The sequence below is a fragment of the Halichoerus grypus genome, chromosome 11, assembly GCF_964656455.1.
Source record: "Halichoerus grypus chromosome 11, mHalGry1.hap1.1, whole genome shotgun sequence".
Taxonomy (NCBI): domain Eukaryota; kingdom Metazoa; phylum Chordata; class Mammalia; order Carnivora; family Phocidae; genus Halichoerus; species Halichoerus grypus.
This window is the reverse complement of record NC_135722.1, coordinates 32,185,883-32,201,217: the sequence shown is the minus strand read 5'-3', so window position 1 is coordinate 32,201,217 and position 15,335 is coordinate 32,185,883. Positions and strand designations below refer to the sequence as shown.

Genomic DNA, 15,335 nt, shown 5'->3' with positions numbered 1-15,335 from the left:
ATTAACTAATTGGGCCTCATTTCAGTCTTTCTTTTTGTAAATGCCTGTTTGCATATTATATATGCAGACGCAGTGCCACGTGCTGAAGCCGTGTCTGTGAACAAGGCAGACATGGTCCTTGCCCTCATGGAACTCACCAGGCATCTAGAGAGACTGTATGTTAAATATAACCTCATAAATACATAAATGCAAACATGAAATTCTATTAAATTAAAGTATGTTTTGTTGTTCTTGTTTTAGAGAGAGAGAGAGCATGAGTAGGATGGGGTGCAGAGGGGAGGGGGAGAGAGAACCCAAAGCAGGTTCCATGCCCAGTGTGGAGCCCCACACAGGGCTCGATCTTATGACCCTGAGATCGTGACCTGAGCCAAAATCAAGAGTCAGATACTCAAACAACTGAGCCACCCAGGCACCCCAAAGTGTATGTTTCTAAGAGGACATACAGCAAAGAAAATGAATCTATTTGGGGTGGGCTGTGTGACTTGGAAATTAGACTCTAGACAAGAGTACACACAGAAAAAGATAAAAATGAAGGCTCTCATTTCACCTTCAGGACTTTTGAAGTGTATTTCATCAATTTATAAAATCCTTCATAACTCTGTGCCTTCCTTACAGTATTCTGTCTTGCATTAGACTTATTAGAGAGCTTTTCCTATTCATCTTTCTTATTAAGATATTTTAATTGAATGAGATCAATTTTTATTTTACTAATTACTCTTGTTTAAAGACTGTATGTATATTGCTTACTTTTGTCTCCTGCACAGAGTCTTGCACATGGCAAGCCAGTCAAAATACAATAAAATCAATAGTTGCCTTTTCCATGATTACTTATAAACATTTTAGAATACTTATAATTTATGACCCAAAAAACCCCTGAAAATTTTTCTCTAATGGTAAAAGTGCATAATGTTGCTTTCTGTCCCTGAAGGTTACGCTGAAAGCCCCTCCTACATCTGTATGTGGGTAGTGGATAATCTTCATTCATCTCTCCAGATCCATCCTGCACCATTTTTCACCTCGTCCTACTCCCCAGGAAGCAGATACCTATGGACTACAACAACCAAGAGCTTGCATGACCTCTAGCTACTATTTAGATTTGACCAGTTGGGAAGTATCAGCAGCAGATTAGAAGCTGACGAAAGAGAGGTTAGGGTATTTTATTTCCCGGGCTCCCTCCATGCCCTCCTGTGGATTTACAGTGGCTGCATTCTTCTAGGTCAGCATATACGTTCTGTCAGATTCCCTCTCCTGCTATAATTGTCTCCAGGTTCTTATGTCTACTCCCTCTCCCTGCTCTGCAGGCCCACGGTGATAAAGTTTCTGGCCCTTGTTAGTTGTAAGGAGCTTCATCAATGTTTATTGGTTTCTCTTAGTTCTGCCCACCCCTTTGTAAATTAAAAAAAAAAAATTTAAATTTGCTTCAATTACTCTGAGTTAGCCATCCCTATTCTACGAAGACTCTGATACAAGAGACATACTTGTCTTTGTTCCAAGTGAGAGTAAAACTGAAAAATAGTGAAGAACAAACTATTGTAAAAGAACTTTCTGAGTAAACAAAGAAGTTACATGTTTTATTGCAAAGGGCAGAGGCCTTTGCGTCAGATGGACCTGGTTTGTTTCAAGCTCCAGCACTTCCTACACGTGGGACTGGAGACAAGTTACTGACACCCTTTGCATCTCAGGATTTTCACATGTAAAGTGGGGATGAAAAGTCATAACAGGACTAGTATGAGAATTATTGATAACATATAGGATGCTCCTGGCACTTTGTAGGCAATCAGTGAATGGTGCTTTTATTACTAGCAATAACCTCTGCCAAAAAGGGCACACTCTAGCAACAAATCAGAAATGTTCCTTTGAAGAAAACAGAGCTACACTGATTTTGGTAAGGAAGATAAGAAGAAAATTCTGTGTGCATTTATGCTTTTTTCCCCCAATGCTTATTATTTAGGTAAATATGCTTTGTTTATATCTACTATTATAGGAAGGTGTGCTTGGATTTTATAAAATCAAATGGCATCCTGAGACACCTCCCTTTCTTGGACCATCGATTCTAAAATATTTCTGAGAGAGGTATAAAGTTTTACTAAACCACAAAATGCATCTTGAGATTGTAACAAGAGTCAGACAACTACATTTTTTATGGACAAAACTTCTTATGGACATAATGTAAAATCAATTAGGTCATAATATCATATTATTTTGCTACAAATCTTCCAAAAATTCTTCTAACAATTTACTTGGTAGAATTTTCAGAGTTCATTCTATAAAAATATATTTTTTTTCACATGAGTCCTTAGGATGAGTTAGTTTTCTTGAAGAGAAATTTTACTGAAAGAGTAGATCTTTTGAAAAATCTGTATTTTGCACTAAGAAAATCAACCATTTTGGGGGCACCTCGGTGGCTCAGTAGGTTGAGCATCAACTCTTGGTTTTAGCTCAGGTCGTGATCTCATGGGTCATGATATGGAGCCCCACATTGGGCTCTGTGCGGGGAGTCTGCTTGAGATTCTCTTCCTCTGCCCCTCCCCATACTCCCTCTCTCTCTTACTCTCTCTCTAAAATCAATCAATCAGTCAATCTTTAAAAAGAAAGAAAATCAACCATTTTTTTATTTACTCTCCAATTTCCTCTCTGAAATTTTATCCAATTAAAACTCTATATCAACTCAAAGCCCATTGAGTTTAAATGGTATCTAATGGCAACTTTTTCTCCTTTGGTGTCAGATGTCTTTGGTGAATGCATTTCTAGAAGATATCTTATTTGTAATTCCACCTCTTGTACCTTTGTGTATATACAAGTGAAATTGTCATTTCATTAGATCCCTTTAAATATGTCAGCATTTAGGAAGTGCTCTTAGAACAATTGGAAGTAGTAATTGTTGCTTGAGAAAAATCTGTTCTAAATATAGGAAATGACACCCTTTCTGCAGTTTATAGATTTATCCTTGAACTCATGACCTGCATATGCTTACCAAAATTGACATGTTACTATGGTCTCTTTTCTAGTTATTAGCTTTAAAGGAATAGTTATCAAGTATTATTTAAGGGTAACAGGTAAAGTCAACAAGGAAAGAAATGGAACTTTGGAACATTGAAGAAATAAATTCTGAATATACTGTGGGAGTAGCTGATGTTAATCATGCCATGCAAAGAACAGATACTGTTAGTTATGCCAAGCAGAATGTGACGACTTTTAATGTGGAACTTTGAAAAGAAACTTTATACTCTTTAGAACGTTAGGACATCAGACTTTCTGCTTAAATTATACAGGTGTCCAGCAAAGATGATCTGAATAATAGCTTTGGAAGCATTCAGTAGTTCAGGAAATGAGAGACCACTATGCTGAAGATGCATAGGAAGAAAATGCAGAGCTGTGGGAAGGACATTTGTTCATTGTCAAAATTTTTTCCCCAATTTTCTTTAAGTGTTGCATTTGACAAATATTTGAAGCAGTTATGTTTTGTATGGAGAGTTTTCTACCTTATATGCATAATCCTTTGAAGAAAATGTGTTGAACCCAAGAATTATAAGTAAAGACAGAGAAATAGGAATAGGAATATGCCAGAAAGAATCCACTAAGATTACCTTCATAGACAAGACTTCACTGGCATTGCCACCTGGATTAGGAGTTTCTCTTGTGGTTTTATAATGTGCTGTGTGTATTTCATTGTGCTTTTTAGCATAAAATCTGTTTTTATGTTTCTCCTTCCCCTGTGAGTGAGCATTATGTTATACTCAACACTGAGTCAAGGCCTGGCCCAGAGAAAGAACTCAAGAATTGTTTGAAATTATTACATAAATGATAAACTGATGAATAAAAATCAGTCTTAAAAGTAAAAATTGATACCTTTGTTGTATAACTCAGTTACATACATTGTTAACTCACAGCAGATTATATATTATTCATATCTATTCTTTTCTAGATGAGCACAAGAAATATAGTTTGATAGATAAGGTGCATAGACACTTCCTGTTGATATGTACCAGGCAGCACATGTTCATTTTTCACCAAATTATATTCCACAGTTTGTTAAGATTGTGGATATAGAATTATAGGTTCTGAGGTTTGCTTTAACTCTGTGGTTTCTACATTCAGAGCTCTCTGCTGAAAATGTGTGTGGTATTTATACCAGGTGAAACCATGGTAATGAACCATGTAGGATTGGGGTTCACGGGGAACCATAAAGCATTCTGAAGAGATCATGGGCTTTGGAATCCAGTAGCTGTAACTTTAACATTCAGTTCTGCCAGTTGCTAGATTTATGAACTTGAGGAAGTAAATATCTTAACCTTTCCCAGTTTCATTCCCATGTGGGGTGGGCGTTGTTTAAAACTATGCTATGATTTTTGGCAAACACAATTATTCAAGGAAAGAACATAAGACAGATAAATCTGTGAAAAATAAAGGGCAAATAAATGCATATATAAATAAAACAATGCCTCGAAGAACAGTAGCTAATTTTTATCCCCCATCTAGACTGTAGCAGGAGTTCCTTTATGCCTCTTTATCTTACTAGGCCACAGATTTTTTTTCAGTTCTGTAAATACATTGCAGTCTTCCTACCTCATGACTTTTATACATGTTATTATCTTTCCTTAAAAGCACTTCCCACAAACACACATGCACACACATTGCCATCAACACAAACATACATAAGCACCTTTCTATATAGTAGGTGCTTCTTCATTTTTTTTTTTTTTTTTGGCCTAATATGTCACTTCTTCACAGAAAATGCCCCTGATCACTTCTTAAAGGAAGTCCCATTATATAGCAGTACCTGTATTTTCATAGCATTTCAGACAATTTGCATGTATATACTTATTTATTTTTGTTTGGTCAGTGTCTGAGTCTCAACTAAAATAGAAGTCCCTTGAGGCCAGGAATTACTGTCTCCCTTACCTTACTCACCACGGTGTCCGCAGAGTGCCTTCAGAGAGCACAGGCCTAGTTAATATCTGTTGAATGACTAGGTGAATACCAGAATGAATCAAATGACAGGAAACACTGACAGCATTGGTGAGCATAATTAAGTTAGTCTCACCCCATATTGGTTTATGAAATAATATCTACCGATTCAATAGTCCTCTTTCACCCAAAGAACGGTTGAAACTTTCACTCATGTTTGAATATTGTAAGAAAGGGAAATGTAGAAGTAGCTCCTTTTTGAAGCTACATGCTGGGGTCAGGGGATTAAGGTGAATAGTATTATTATAAAGTTCCCATTAAGGCCATTTCTCTGGGGTCAAGGGGCATTTCTCTCTCAGTCAACATCTTTGTCATCAACTCTCACTGTCTTCTCTCTATGCAACTTCCCTCTCCCCCACTCCACCCCTCAAATATTTATGCCTTTACTCCTATGTTCTGCTAGAGTAAAAGGCTCTTCTCCACCAGGGCCCAGAAACAGAAAGCTGACCATTTAATAACCTACATTGGTGTTTCTTAAAAGAATGTATCAGATCACATTACAAAAGATTAATAGGTATAGAAACTTACTAGGACAGATTTGCCCTATGTTATTTCTTGGATGTAGTGTAGAAAACACTAGTTGGTCTTTAAGGGGAATTGTCTGGTATTTTTGTAGGATTTCAGTCTACTTTCTGTGGACCTTGGGGAATTCCTCTTCAAGAAAGTATTTTCTTTTCTTGTCATTACCAGGTCCCAGAAAGCTAAGAGACTGAGTGTTATGCTTCCAGTCAATTCATAGTTCTTCTCTGCATCCCTTTCTAGTTTACATTCTATTTACACACTGAGACTTAATATGAAAATACATAGTTGTATAAATACATAGTTGTATAAAACCAAAGTATAAAAGCCCCACTCCTACGTTTATCTGAATTTCATCTTTTCAACCATGTCTTATTTCTGTAGAACCTCTTTCAAAAATTGCTTTGTTATTTCTTTTTCAGGATTCCCATTTGTCCCAATGGGCAGTACACATTGGTACCTCTGCTTGTCTTTACTTAAATCCATTTATTTGAAGAGCTATTTAGAAACTTTGAGTTGATTTATGAACTGACTATAAAATTGAGTAGCTAAAAAATTACTGACCTGAGCAATTTGGGTGGAATTTAGTTAAATTTGTTTATATTCTAAATATAATAATTACTGAAAATGTACCTTTTCTCTGTCTTTACCCTTTGCCCACACCTATTATGACCCAGATTCTACTCTGTCTCAAAACTGAAATTAAGATGAGTAACTGCAAGGCAAAAGCTTCCTTAATTGAATGTTCTGTGTACTAATGCATTTGCACTATCCCTTTCACTTTTCAATCACTCCCTTAGAAATTTACATTAATACAGAGAATCAGCATGTGGGCAGGTGAATAGAGAGGCTGGTGGAAACAGATGTGCCTAGAGCTATGCTCTTTCTGTGTTTTAGTCTCTACTGGTATGGACTTTGCTAAATGTTCTTTACATTTCAATGTCTGTGAGTTTGGGGGTGAATAGATGGTGTTCAGAAGTTTCAAACTAATTTATAGATGCACCCTGATGTGGTGGTTTTAGCTTGAAATATAAACCCTTTACTGCTTATTTATCTGTGTGACATAAGTCATACTACTTTTCCTCTCTAAGTCTCAGTTCCCCACAGCTAATAGAAATAACAATACCTGCTCTATAAGACTGTTGGAAAATCAAGTGTAGTATGTATGTGTTTAAGGGAGAATAGAGTACAAAGGAGGGCTCCATTTAGTAAACAGTAATTTGAATGTTTATGTATTAAGTTTCATTTATTTTGCCACTTGGAAAACTAAATGGTTAGATTTATCCAAAGACAATCCAAATGATTGTCCTCATAACTTCCTAAATGAACTTAGCCACTTGTTTTTGTTTTTTTGTTTTTTTTACAGAAGCTTTTAAAAATGATGAAAGCACAGGAAAAAAGTTGGCAGGATAAGTTAAATAGGAAAAAATGCAAAAGTTGTATTTTTATCACAAGAAGGTGTTCAATTTTATATCTTATCATGATGTGAATCTTGAATCTTTATATTAAACATTTTTCCTTTGGAAAAAAAAAAAATGATGGAAGGTCAACTCGAAGAAAAGCTGTTTATTCCTCTGGACTATTTGACAAAATTCTCACTTTTCCTTACAAAATATAAACAAAACTAACTCAATTAGTTCTAGTCCCTAGGTGGTGCTTTTCAAGAGTACTTTCCTGGAACAGCCATCACAAGAATTAAAATTATTTGTTGACTTTTGTTGATTATTTATTACTTCTAAAACTCACCATTTTGAATTTGCAGGTATGAATGTAAGCAAGAGCGAGATAACAAAGGAAACTTCATTGAAACCATCCCGGAGATCCCTGCCTTGCCTTGCCCAGAGCTATGCCTACTCAAAGAGCTTGAGCCAATCTACCTCACTCTTTCAGTCCACCGAGGGTGAGTCTCAGGCTCCCACTTCTGTAACCTTAATCTCCGCGGACAAAACAGAGCCAGGTGAGCAGCTATTCCGTTTTTTTTTTTTCCAACTTGCAAAGAGTAAGTGTTTTTGAACCATTCCTTCCTTCCTTCCTTCATCCATTTTACTAGTATTTATAGAGCTCATTAGCAGGAAGGCTGGCATAGAAAGGAGAGCAGTACACCAGTCAGACAGAAGGCCATTTGTTGGCGAGGCGTGTTTTCACTTCTTTCTTGCCTTGAAAGAACCCAATCTTATGGGAACCTAGACCTAGTATTTTCTGTTTGCAGGAGAAGACAGACTAGCTACCTGAATTTCTGGTGAGAACCTATAACCAGTAACTGAGGAGAATATGTCAACAACACTAAACTTGGTTTCTTAAAAAGAAAGACCAAAGACTTTAAGTAATATTCAGTAAGCAGTGAAGATTTGATTGCACAAAGATGTGGTTGGACAAGTGTTAGCAATCAAATGTTGGCACTGAGGCTTAGACAACAGAAGGGCTGAAATACGGGCAAGTGCCAGCTAGATGCCACACTTGCACTTGGTGGCTGCCCTGGGCACCTTTCTACACACATCTGCCCATCTGAGACACCATTATGCTTTTAGACAATTCCTTTTCACAAAAGCCAAGAGTCAAAATACAACCTGGCCCCCTGTCATTCAGTGGATGAGGTGTGTTTCTCTTCTTCCATCCCTTTCTAAGTTGCTTTTTTGTCTTATGAGAATGTATTCTTTTATGATTCCTTGGGGTTGTTTCTTCCTCTGGATAACTTGAAAATACCAACATTCTCTTTTCAATAATACTGTGAAGTCACTACCAATTATAAATAATAACTTACATCCATGTCCAATAAGAAAAGTGGCTAATTATTCAAGAGGACAAAGGTATTAAAATATAATAGAGACGTATCTTGCCCTTATTGAGTGAAATTTTAGATAACTAATTTCAACTCATTAACTTAAAAATTTTCTTTATGTTTGGCCATCAGTCACGATGGTCATTTTTCTAAATGTTAATGTTTTTATTTCCAAAAACTGTGAATGTCTTTTTTTTTTCCCCAGTTAACGCTGAGGAGGATAAAAAAGACTCTCTGCTCAAATGTTCTTTTGCTGACCTCAGTGACTTTTGCTTGGGTAAGTTAATTTCTAGTATCTCCTTATTCCTTTATCCCCTCTCCAAAGGTAAGCTGTCTTCTTCAAATCTAGAATATTACTTTTTAAGAAAAAAATACATGTTTGGTCTTTAATATTTGATGGGTGAGTATAATATGCTCAGCTTAAATGATTAAGGTATTTCATGTACAGTTTGAAATTCAAGTAATATAAGAAGATTTGTAATGAACAACAATCTCATAACCAAAAGTTTTTAACACTTTCTGCTGTTAAGCTTTTGGAAATATCTTTCAGTTCCCTATGAGTAAGCACATTAATACTGCTATTTCTAGATTTATTAAATTTCAGCAGTATCTGTTGATACCCGGTGATGTTAGATGAAGATTTAGCTTATTTGCATAACCCTTCAATTTTTCATAGTTATATTGCCATTTAAAATTTTAAACCTCTCTGCCAATTAAATCTGTAGCTTTAAATAGCATATTTACACCTTTATATCACATTCTATCACATTTTAACAGTATCTCTTGATTCTCCACTTGGCAAATGTAGTACTACTATGAAAATAATGCTTTTGGAAGTTATAGGATCAGTTCCTCTTCTACAGTTCCAAGCTGTTATGATCTCTGTGCCACTCTTGAATAGTCCTGAGTCAAGGTCAAATTGATTCCTCTTTCCAACCCTCCATCAATTACTCAAAATTATGCCACACTAAACTTACTTCCATGTTTATACCACAAACTTTTGTTAGTTTTATTTTCCTAGATTACCTGTATTTTTTTCCCTTGGGAGGAGAAAATATCTCACCTTCTAAATATTCCCATATGTTCCAGATTCTAATTTTTATATCCTTTACCTCATTCTTCTTCTTTAAGAAATTCTTGGTGTTCACTGACTTTTCATTAGATTACTGGATTAATTCCAGTTTCTACTGTCCCACATATTCCTCTTTCTTAGTTTTCAACCTCATTTTTTTTTTTTTTTTTTTTTTAGTATATCCTTAAGCACCTACCTCTGAAGGCTCATGTGATATGCAAACTTGCTAAGTTATTGTATGTCTGAGATGACTTCGGTTCACTTTTACATTTCATTGTATTTGCTTGGTTATAAAGTCCTAGGTTAAAAATCATTTTCCTTGAAATCTGGAGACTGGATTCACTGTCATTTAGCATCCATTGTTACTGCTAAAATAGCCCAATTGCTGTCTGATTCTTATTCCTTTGTCAATGATTTTTTTTTTTCTTCTCTCTGTGCATTTTTATTATCTTTATTTTTTGTGTTACAGACTTAGACAGCATTATGTTTAGGTGTATGTGCATGCCTGTGTGTGCATTTTCTTTCATCTCATGGTTTTGATTTTGGCCTCAGTTCTGGAAGATTTCCTGTGCTTTTCTTCCAAATGACTTTTCATTTCTGTGTGTGTGTGTGTGTGTGTGTGTGTGTGTGTGTTGGAGGGATGGTGAGATCATATATGTATATTTGATTTCCGAAAGTCTTTTTTGTTTTCAGAATGTAACTTTTTCAGAGCATCCTGTTGTATTTCATGAACATAACATCTCTAATCTAATTACACTTGTGAATGTCTTAAGTTTTCCCTTGGTTTTTAAGTTTTAGTCTATTGTTCCAGTGACCCATTTTCCTGCCTGCTTCAATTAGTCATTCTCTTTTAGGCTATAGAATTTCCAACAATTTCTGGTGATCTTTGGTCATCTGTTTACATTGAAGAATAAAACAACAGGAAGGCTGACTTAGAGTTCTGGGTACATGGAGAAGTCTCAGGAAAGGAAAGATTTCACTACAGAGTGAATGGCTAAGGAGCCAGTACTCAGGCGACCTACCCAATGTCAGATGGAAGACTGTACTCCAGAGTGCTGATTCCCACATTACTGCTTTTGTACTTTGAATTTCTTTAGAGAAAAAGTTTGTGTTTGCATGTTTTATTGTCAGACCTTCAGTTTTCTTCTCTGACTCTCACTCCTGTCTTTGTCTATCTGCCATTTTTGAGTCCGGCCATCTCTAGGATGATTCACTGTCTTCCTGCCCTGCACAAAATCTAAGCTAAACTACTCTGTCAGTTAACACTCTTACATCAGAATTTTGCCTTCTAGAAAACTACCCTAGGTCTATACCTTTTGAAAGTTATTTATTATCATGTTAATGAAGTCTTCAGAGCCAGGAACAACAAATGTACTTGAAAGTTCATTCAGCCATCTTGAACTTTGTTTCTTTATTCTACCAAAAGTTGATGATACACAGCTCTTCAATGAGATACATAGGATGAAACCTGTAGAACACTTATTTTAGAGACTTCAGTATACAATTTTACATCTAAAAATCTATTGCAAAAAAAAAATAATATCAGAAATGAAAAAAAATTTTTTTTAAAGATTTATTTATTTATTTGATGGAGAGAGACACAACGAGAGAGGGAACACAAGCAGGGGGAGTGGGGGAGGGAGAAGCAGGCCTCCCGTTGAGCAGGGAGCCCGATGCGGGGCTTGATCCCAGGACCCTGGGATCATGACCTGAGCCAAAGGCAGGCGCTTAACGACTGAGCCACCCAGGCGCCCCATAAATGAAAAATATTTTTCCTCACAGCTTTGTTGACTTAGGAATGTAAGAAAATTGAATATTCTAGTAATTGTACTATTGAACATTTTGTGGCGTATTGCTGGGTGGGGAAAAATAGCTTAAATATAAATATAGACCTCCCTTCATTTTAGTTAAAAATGTATTGGAAAAGTGGTAGAAAGAAATATACCAATATGTTAGCTAAGAGTGTGTATCTTCATGTGGTACGATTATTTGTGGTTTCTTCTTCTTGTCTGTATTTTCTTTTTTTCTCTCTAAACAACATATACAAATATTATATAATAAGAATATGTAAAGAAAAACTTTACATCAGAATTTTTTGTAAGTAGGGAAAATTGCTCATATTTCAGTCCAAATAGCACACAATTCTATGGAGAGTTTTCAAAACTGAAACTTGAAACTGGTTGATAATCACCCAGTATTTGGAATAACAATAATATTGAAAGATTCTATCCTGACCCTCGGTTAGTAGTCAGTATAATTTTTATTTATTTTCCTATAAGCAGAGATAAGTTTACTTAACCTTCCCTTTTGCCTTTTGCTATTATCACACAAGATTTACTTCATTTGAGCGAGATTTGCATTCAGATCTGTAGCTTGCCAGACTTGTGCACGAGCAATGCCTTTGAGCTGGGGCTTTTCTTTTTCATAAACTGAGTAGAAAAAAAATAAAGCCAGAATTTATCAAAAGTAATATTAATCTATTACAACACTTATTTTACAACCTCAGAGGAATTTATTTATAACCTTCAAAGGGTTAGCCCTGAGTTTTCATCAGTGAACATATTGGTGGCCTGGCCACATCGCTTATATCAGTGATTCTCAACTCTGGCTACATATTCAAGTCACCCTGGAGCTTTTAAATCTCTCTGAGTCCCAGCTCCTGAGAATCAATTTTACTTGGTCTGAGGAAGAAATCACGATGCATACTTTTAACTGTACCCCAGGTAAATATTAAATGTAACTAGAATTAAGAATTGCTAACCTAGGGGTGCCTGGGTGCCTCAGTTGCTTAAGCATCTGCCTTCAGCTCAGGTCATGATCCCAGGGCCCTGGGATTGAACCCCGCATCGGGCTCCCTGCTCAGCGGGGAGCCTGTTTCTCCCTCTGCCTGCAGCTCCTCCTGCTTGTGCTCTTTCTCTCTCTCTCTTTCTGACAAATAAATAAATAAAATCTTAGGGGGAAAAAATAATTTCTAGCCTAAAACATGTATCTTGATTTCTCTCTGAAGACATTGTTAAGGTACTTTTTCATAATTTCAGTGAGCTGTGTTATTTATCATAGCACTCTGAATTACTGCGAATTAGTCATGTTTCTTATAATACTTTGTGTGTGTGACAGAAAGACAGTGCTGGCTTATTAAGTTTCCTAATTAAAGGAAGACAGCCACCAGCAGGTTCATTTGATATACAACATCAATATCAAAGAGAACATTTCATCAGAACAAATACACTCAATCAGAGTACAAAGGTCTTTCCCATAGTAATTAATTCTGAAAGAGGTTCCTATTGTTATTTTCTGATAAGACAAAAACAAGAACAAAAACCTTGTCCACAATCTCCATACAGGTGATACAGTTTGCAAAGCACCTTTCACTAATAATTCTCCCAAATTAATACTAGTTAATAGCCTAACAATAACTCTAGTCATGCAAGCGTTTCCATTCAATTCTATGCATCTTATTTTTGATAGTAAAATAATCATGATAGTGCCATCACAAATCTTAACATTTTCTCTAAATGCTTCATGTAATTGGATGTCCTAACTCCATGAATGTTTCTCTCCTCATCATTCCAGTGTGTCCCAGTCATCTGACGCACTTGACCTGTGTTCCTATCTCTCCGGACATTGAACGTCATAGTCAATATTTTAGCACATTCCGGCATTCCAGTCTACCATTCATTCAATTTAGGGAACCATCACAGCTTCTGAAGGGGAAACATGCACACATGAGGTATTTGCCTTTACAGTGAAGGTGAGAATGCAGCTCTGGCTGACTGTAGTATCCCCGAGTGTTCCAGGAATCCATCCTGGTGTAACACCTGGCTGGAAAGTACTCCTTTAGAATCAGCCGCATATCTAAAATGCATATGATTTTATCGTCTTTGAGAAGATAGCAAGCAAAACGATGTCAAATATACCAAGAGTGTAATTAAATAAAGCATGAGTGTTTTAGCAATACATGCTCTCTTTTAAATTCAATGAAGTTACATTTTCTAATTTGGCTTTTAGAGTGCAGACTGCCAGCTTCTAGCATTGGGTTGGTTAACACATGAGTGTTTCCAAGTACCAACAGGCTCTAATACAATTTTTGGAACCTGACAGATACATCTAATTAATGGCTTTTTTTGTTTTTTCAAGAGAAAGAGTGCACACGTATGAGTGTTGGGGGAGGGGCAGCGGGAGAGGGCGGGAGAGAATCTTAACCACACTCCACACTTAGCCCGGAGCCCAATGTGGGGCTTGGTCTCATGACCCTGAAATCATGACCTGATCCAAAATCATGCATCAGATGCTCAACCAACTGGGCCACCCAGGATCCCTCCTGCCTTTTTTTTTTTTTTTTACAGTGTACTACTTTGAACTGCCCCATAGGAACATCAATGCTGTGGCAGAATTAACTGCCTGTAGTCAGTGTTTCATTGAGGATGAGTATACCTCATCAAAATGATAGCTATGGAGGAAGGAACATTCGTGGTTCTGTTGATTCAGAGCTGGACATTTCCACTAAGATTGCCTAACAGGATTTGTAGTATATTATGGATGAAATGCTGTTTTCCCAGCCAGACATTGGTCAAATTATCATTCTTGTATCTACTAGCTGTGTGACTGTGGCATATTATTAACCACTCTGAACCTCAGTAATCTCATTTATTAATTGGAATTAATGATCCATACTTTGCAAGACTATTGAATTAAATGAAAAGGCATAACTCCATCACACTCCTAGCACATCATAGAGATTCAACAAATATTTGCTCATTGCTTTATTCACTCACTCATTAAGCTTATCTTTTACCCCAAATTTTGCTAGGCTCAGAGACATCTTCACTAACCAGCTGTTTCTATTATCACTAAAATGTGATCTTTATGGCAGAGTGGAATAACAATAATTTACCAAACACTTACTACACAACTCTCTGCCTGCCTTACCTCACTTAATTCTCATAACAATTCTTTGGGTTAGGTACTATTATTAGCCTCTTTTTATACCTGAGGAACCTGGTATAGCCAAGAGATAAAATAATTTGCCAAATACCATATATCTCTCCAAGGGAGAATTAAGATTCTAACCCAGGAAGCCTTAATCCTTCATCTTCTCCCTTAATCATCACAGCAGAAATATAGTCCATGGAGGTGAAAGGTGATTAGTGATGTCCATAGAATACTGGCTCTGCAATGCTAATAAGTATGAGGCTGCAAGCAGCGAAAGATGGGGGTAACATTGCATGGTAAAATATATTTGGGAGATGATTGATTGAAGAAGGCTAATCAGGTTGGGAAATTTAGAATTTCGTTGTTTGGTTTTCTTCCTTCATTCTTTATATTGCCATCTGTGAGCCTTTAATTCTTTTCTTTTTTTTTAAGATTTATTTATTTATTTTAGAGAGAGAGTGTGAGGGAGAGGAGCAGAGGGAGAGGGAGAAATCCTCAACAAGACTGCCCGCTGAGTGGGGAGCCCGACACGGGCCTGGTTCCCACAACCTTGAGATCATGACCTGAGCCGAAATCAAGAGTCAGACACTCAACTGACTGAGCTACCCAGGTGCCCCTAATTCTACTTTTCATAGAACAGCTCACAGAGCCAGAGCACCATTCTACCTTGTGCCCTCAGCCACACAGACAGACAGACACAGTCACACACACACACACACACACACACACACACACTCACACACAGTTATTCTGGAAAGTGCCCATCCATGTAACAATGAATTTGAAATCCTGATGTGACGATACTCTTGTCTCTCGGTCCTGAAAGCCCTGCTATTATCACCTACCCTCTCTCTTGCTAGTATTCTGTTAAATGACAGGGACAGAAAAATCCATATTAACGAGTAACTGATGGTTGAGTCTGCCCACGTTCATGCTGCAGTAAAATCAGGTAACTTTGAAGTGAAATAATCAGGGCTTATTAAAACCAACGTAATTTGAGTCCAACCAACTAAAATATACATCTATCTAATCTTGTGAAATCAACATTTCCTTAATGCTATGAAG

General features: G+C 36.7%; 1 protein-coding gene across 1 annotated transcript in view; it reads left to right on the top strand.

The window, feature by feature from the left end:
- The window catches only part of ANO3 (anoctamin 3), a 272,413-nt gene that overhangs the window by 67,613 nt on the left and 189,465 nt on the right, over nt 1-15,335 (top strand). The window contains exons 2-3 of the mRNA XM_078058286.1: nt 7,250-7,444; nt 8,472-8,543. Coding sequence (XP_077914412.1) covers nt 7,250-7,444; nt 8,472-8,543 — 267 coding nt within the window. The remainder of the gene's footprint in view (nt 1-7,249; nt 7,445-8,471; nt 8,544-15,335) is intronic.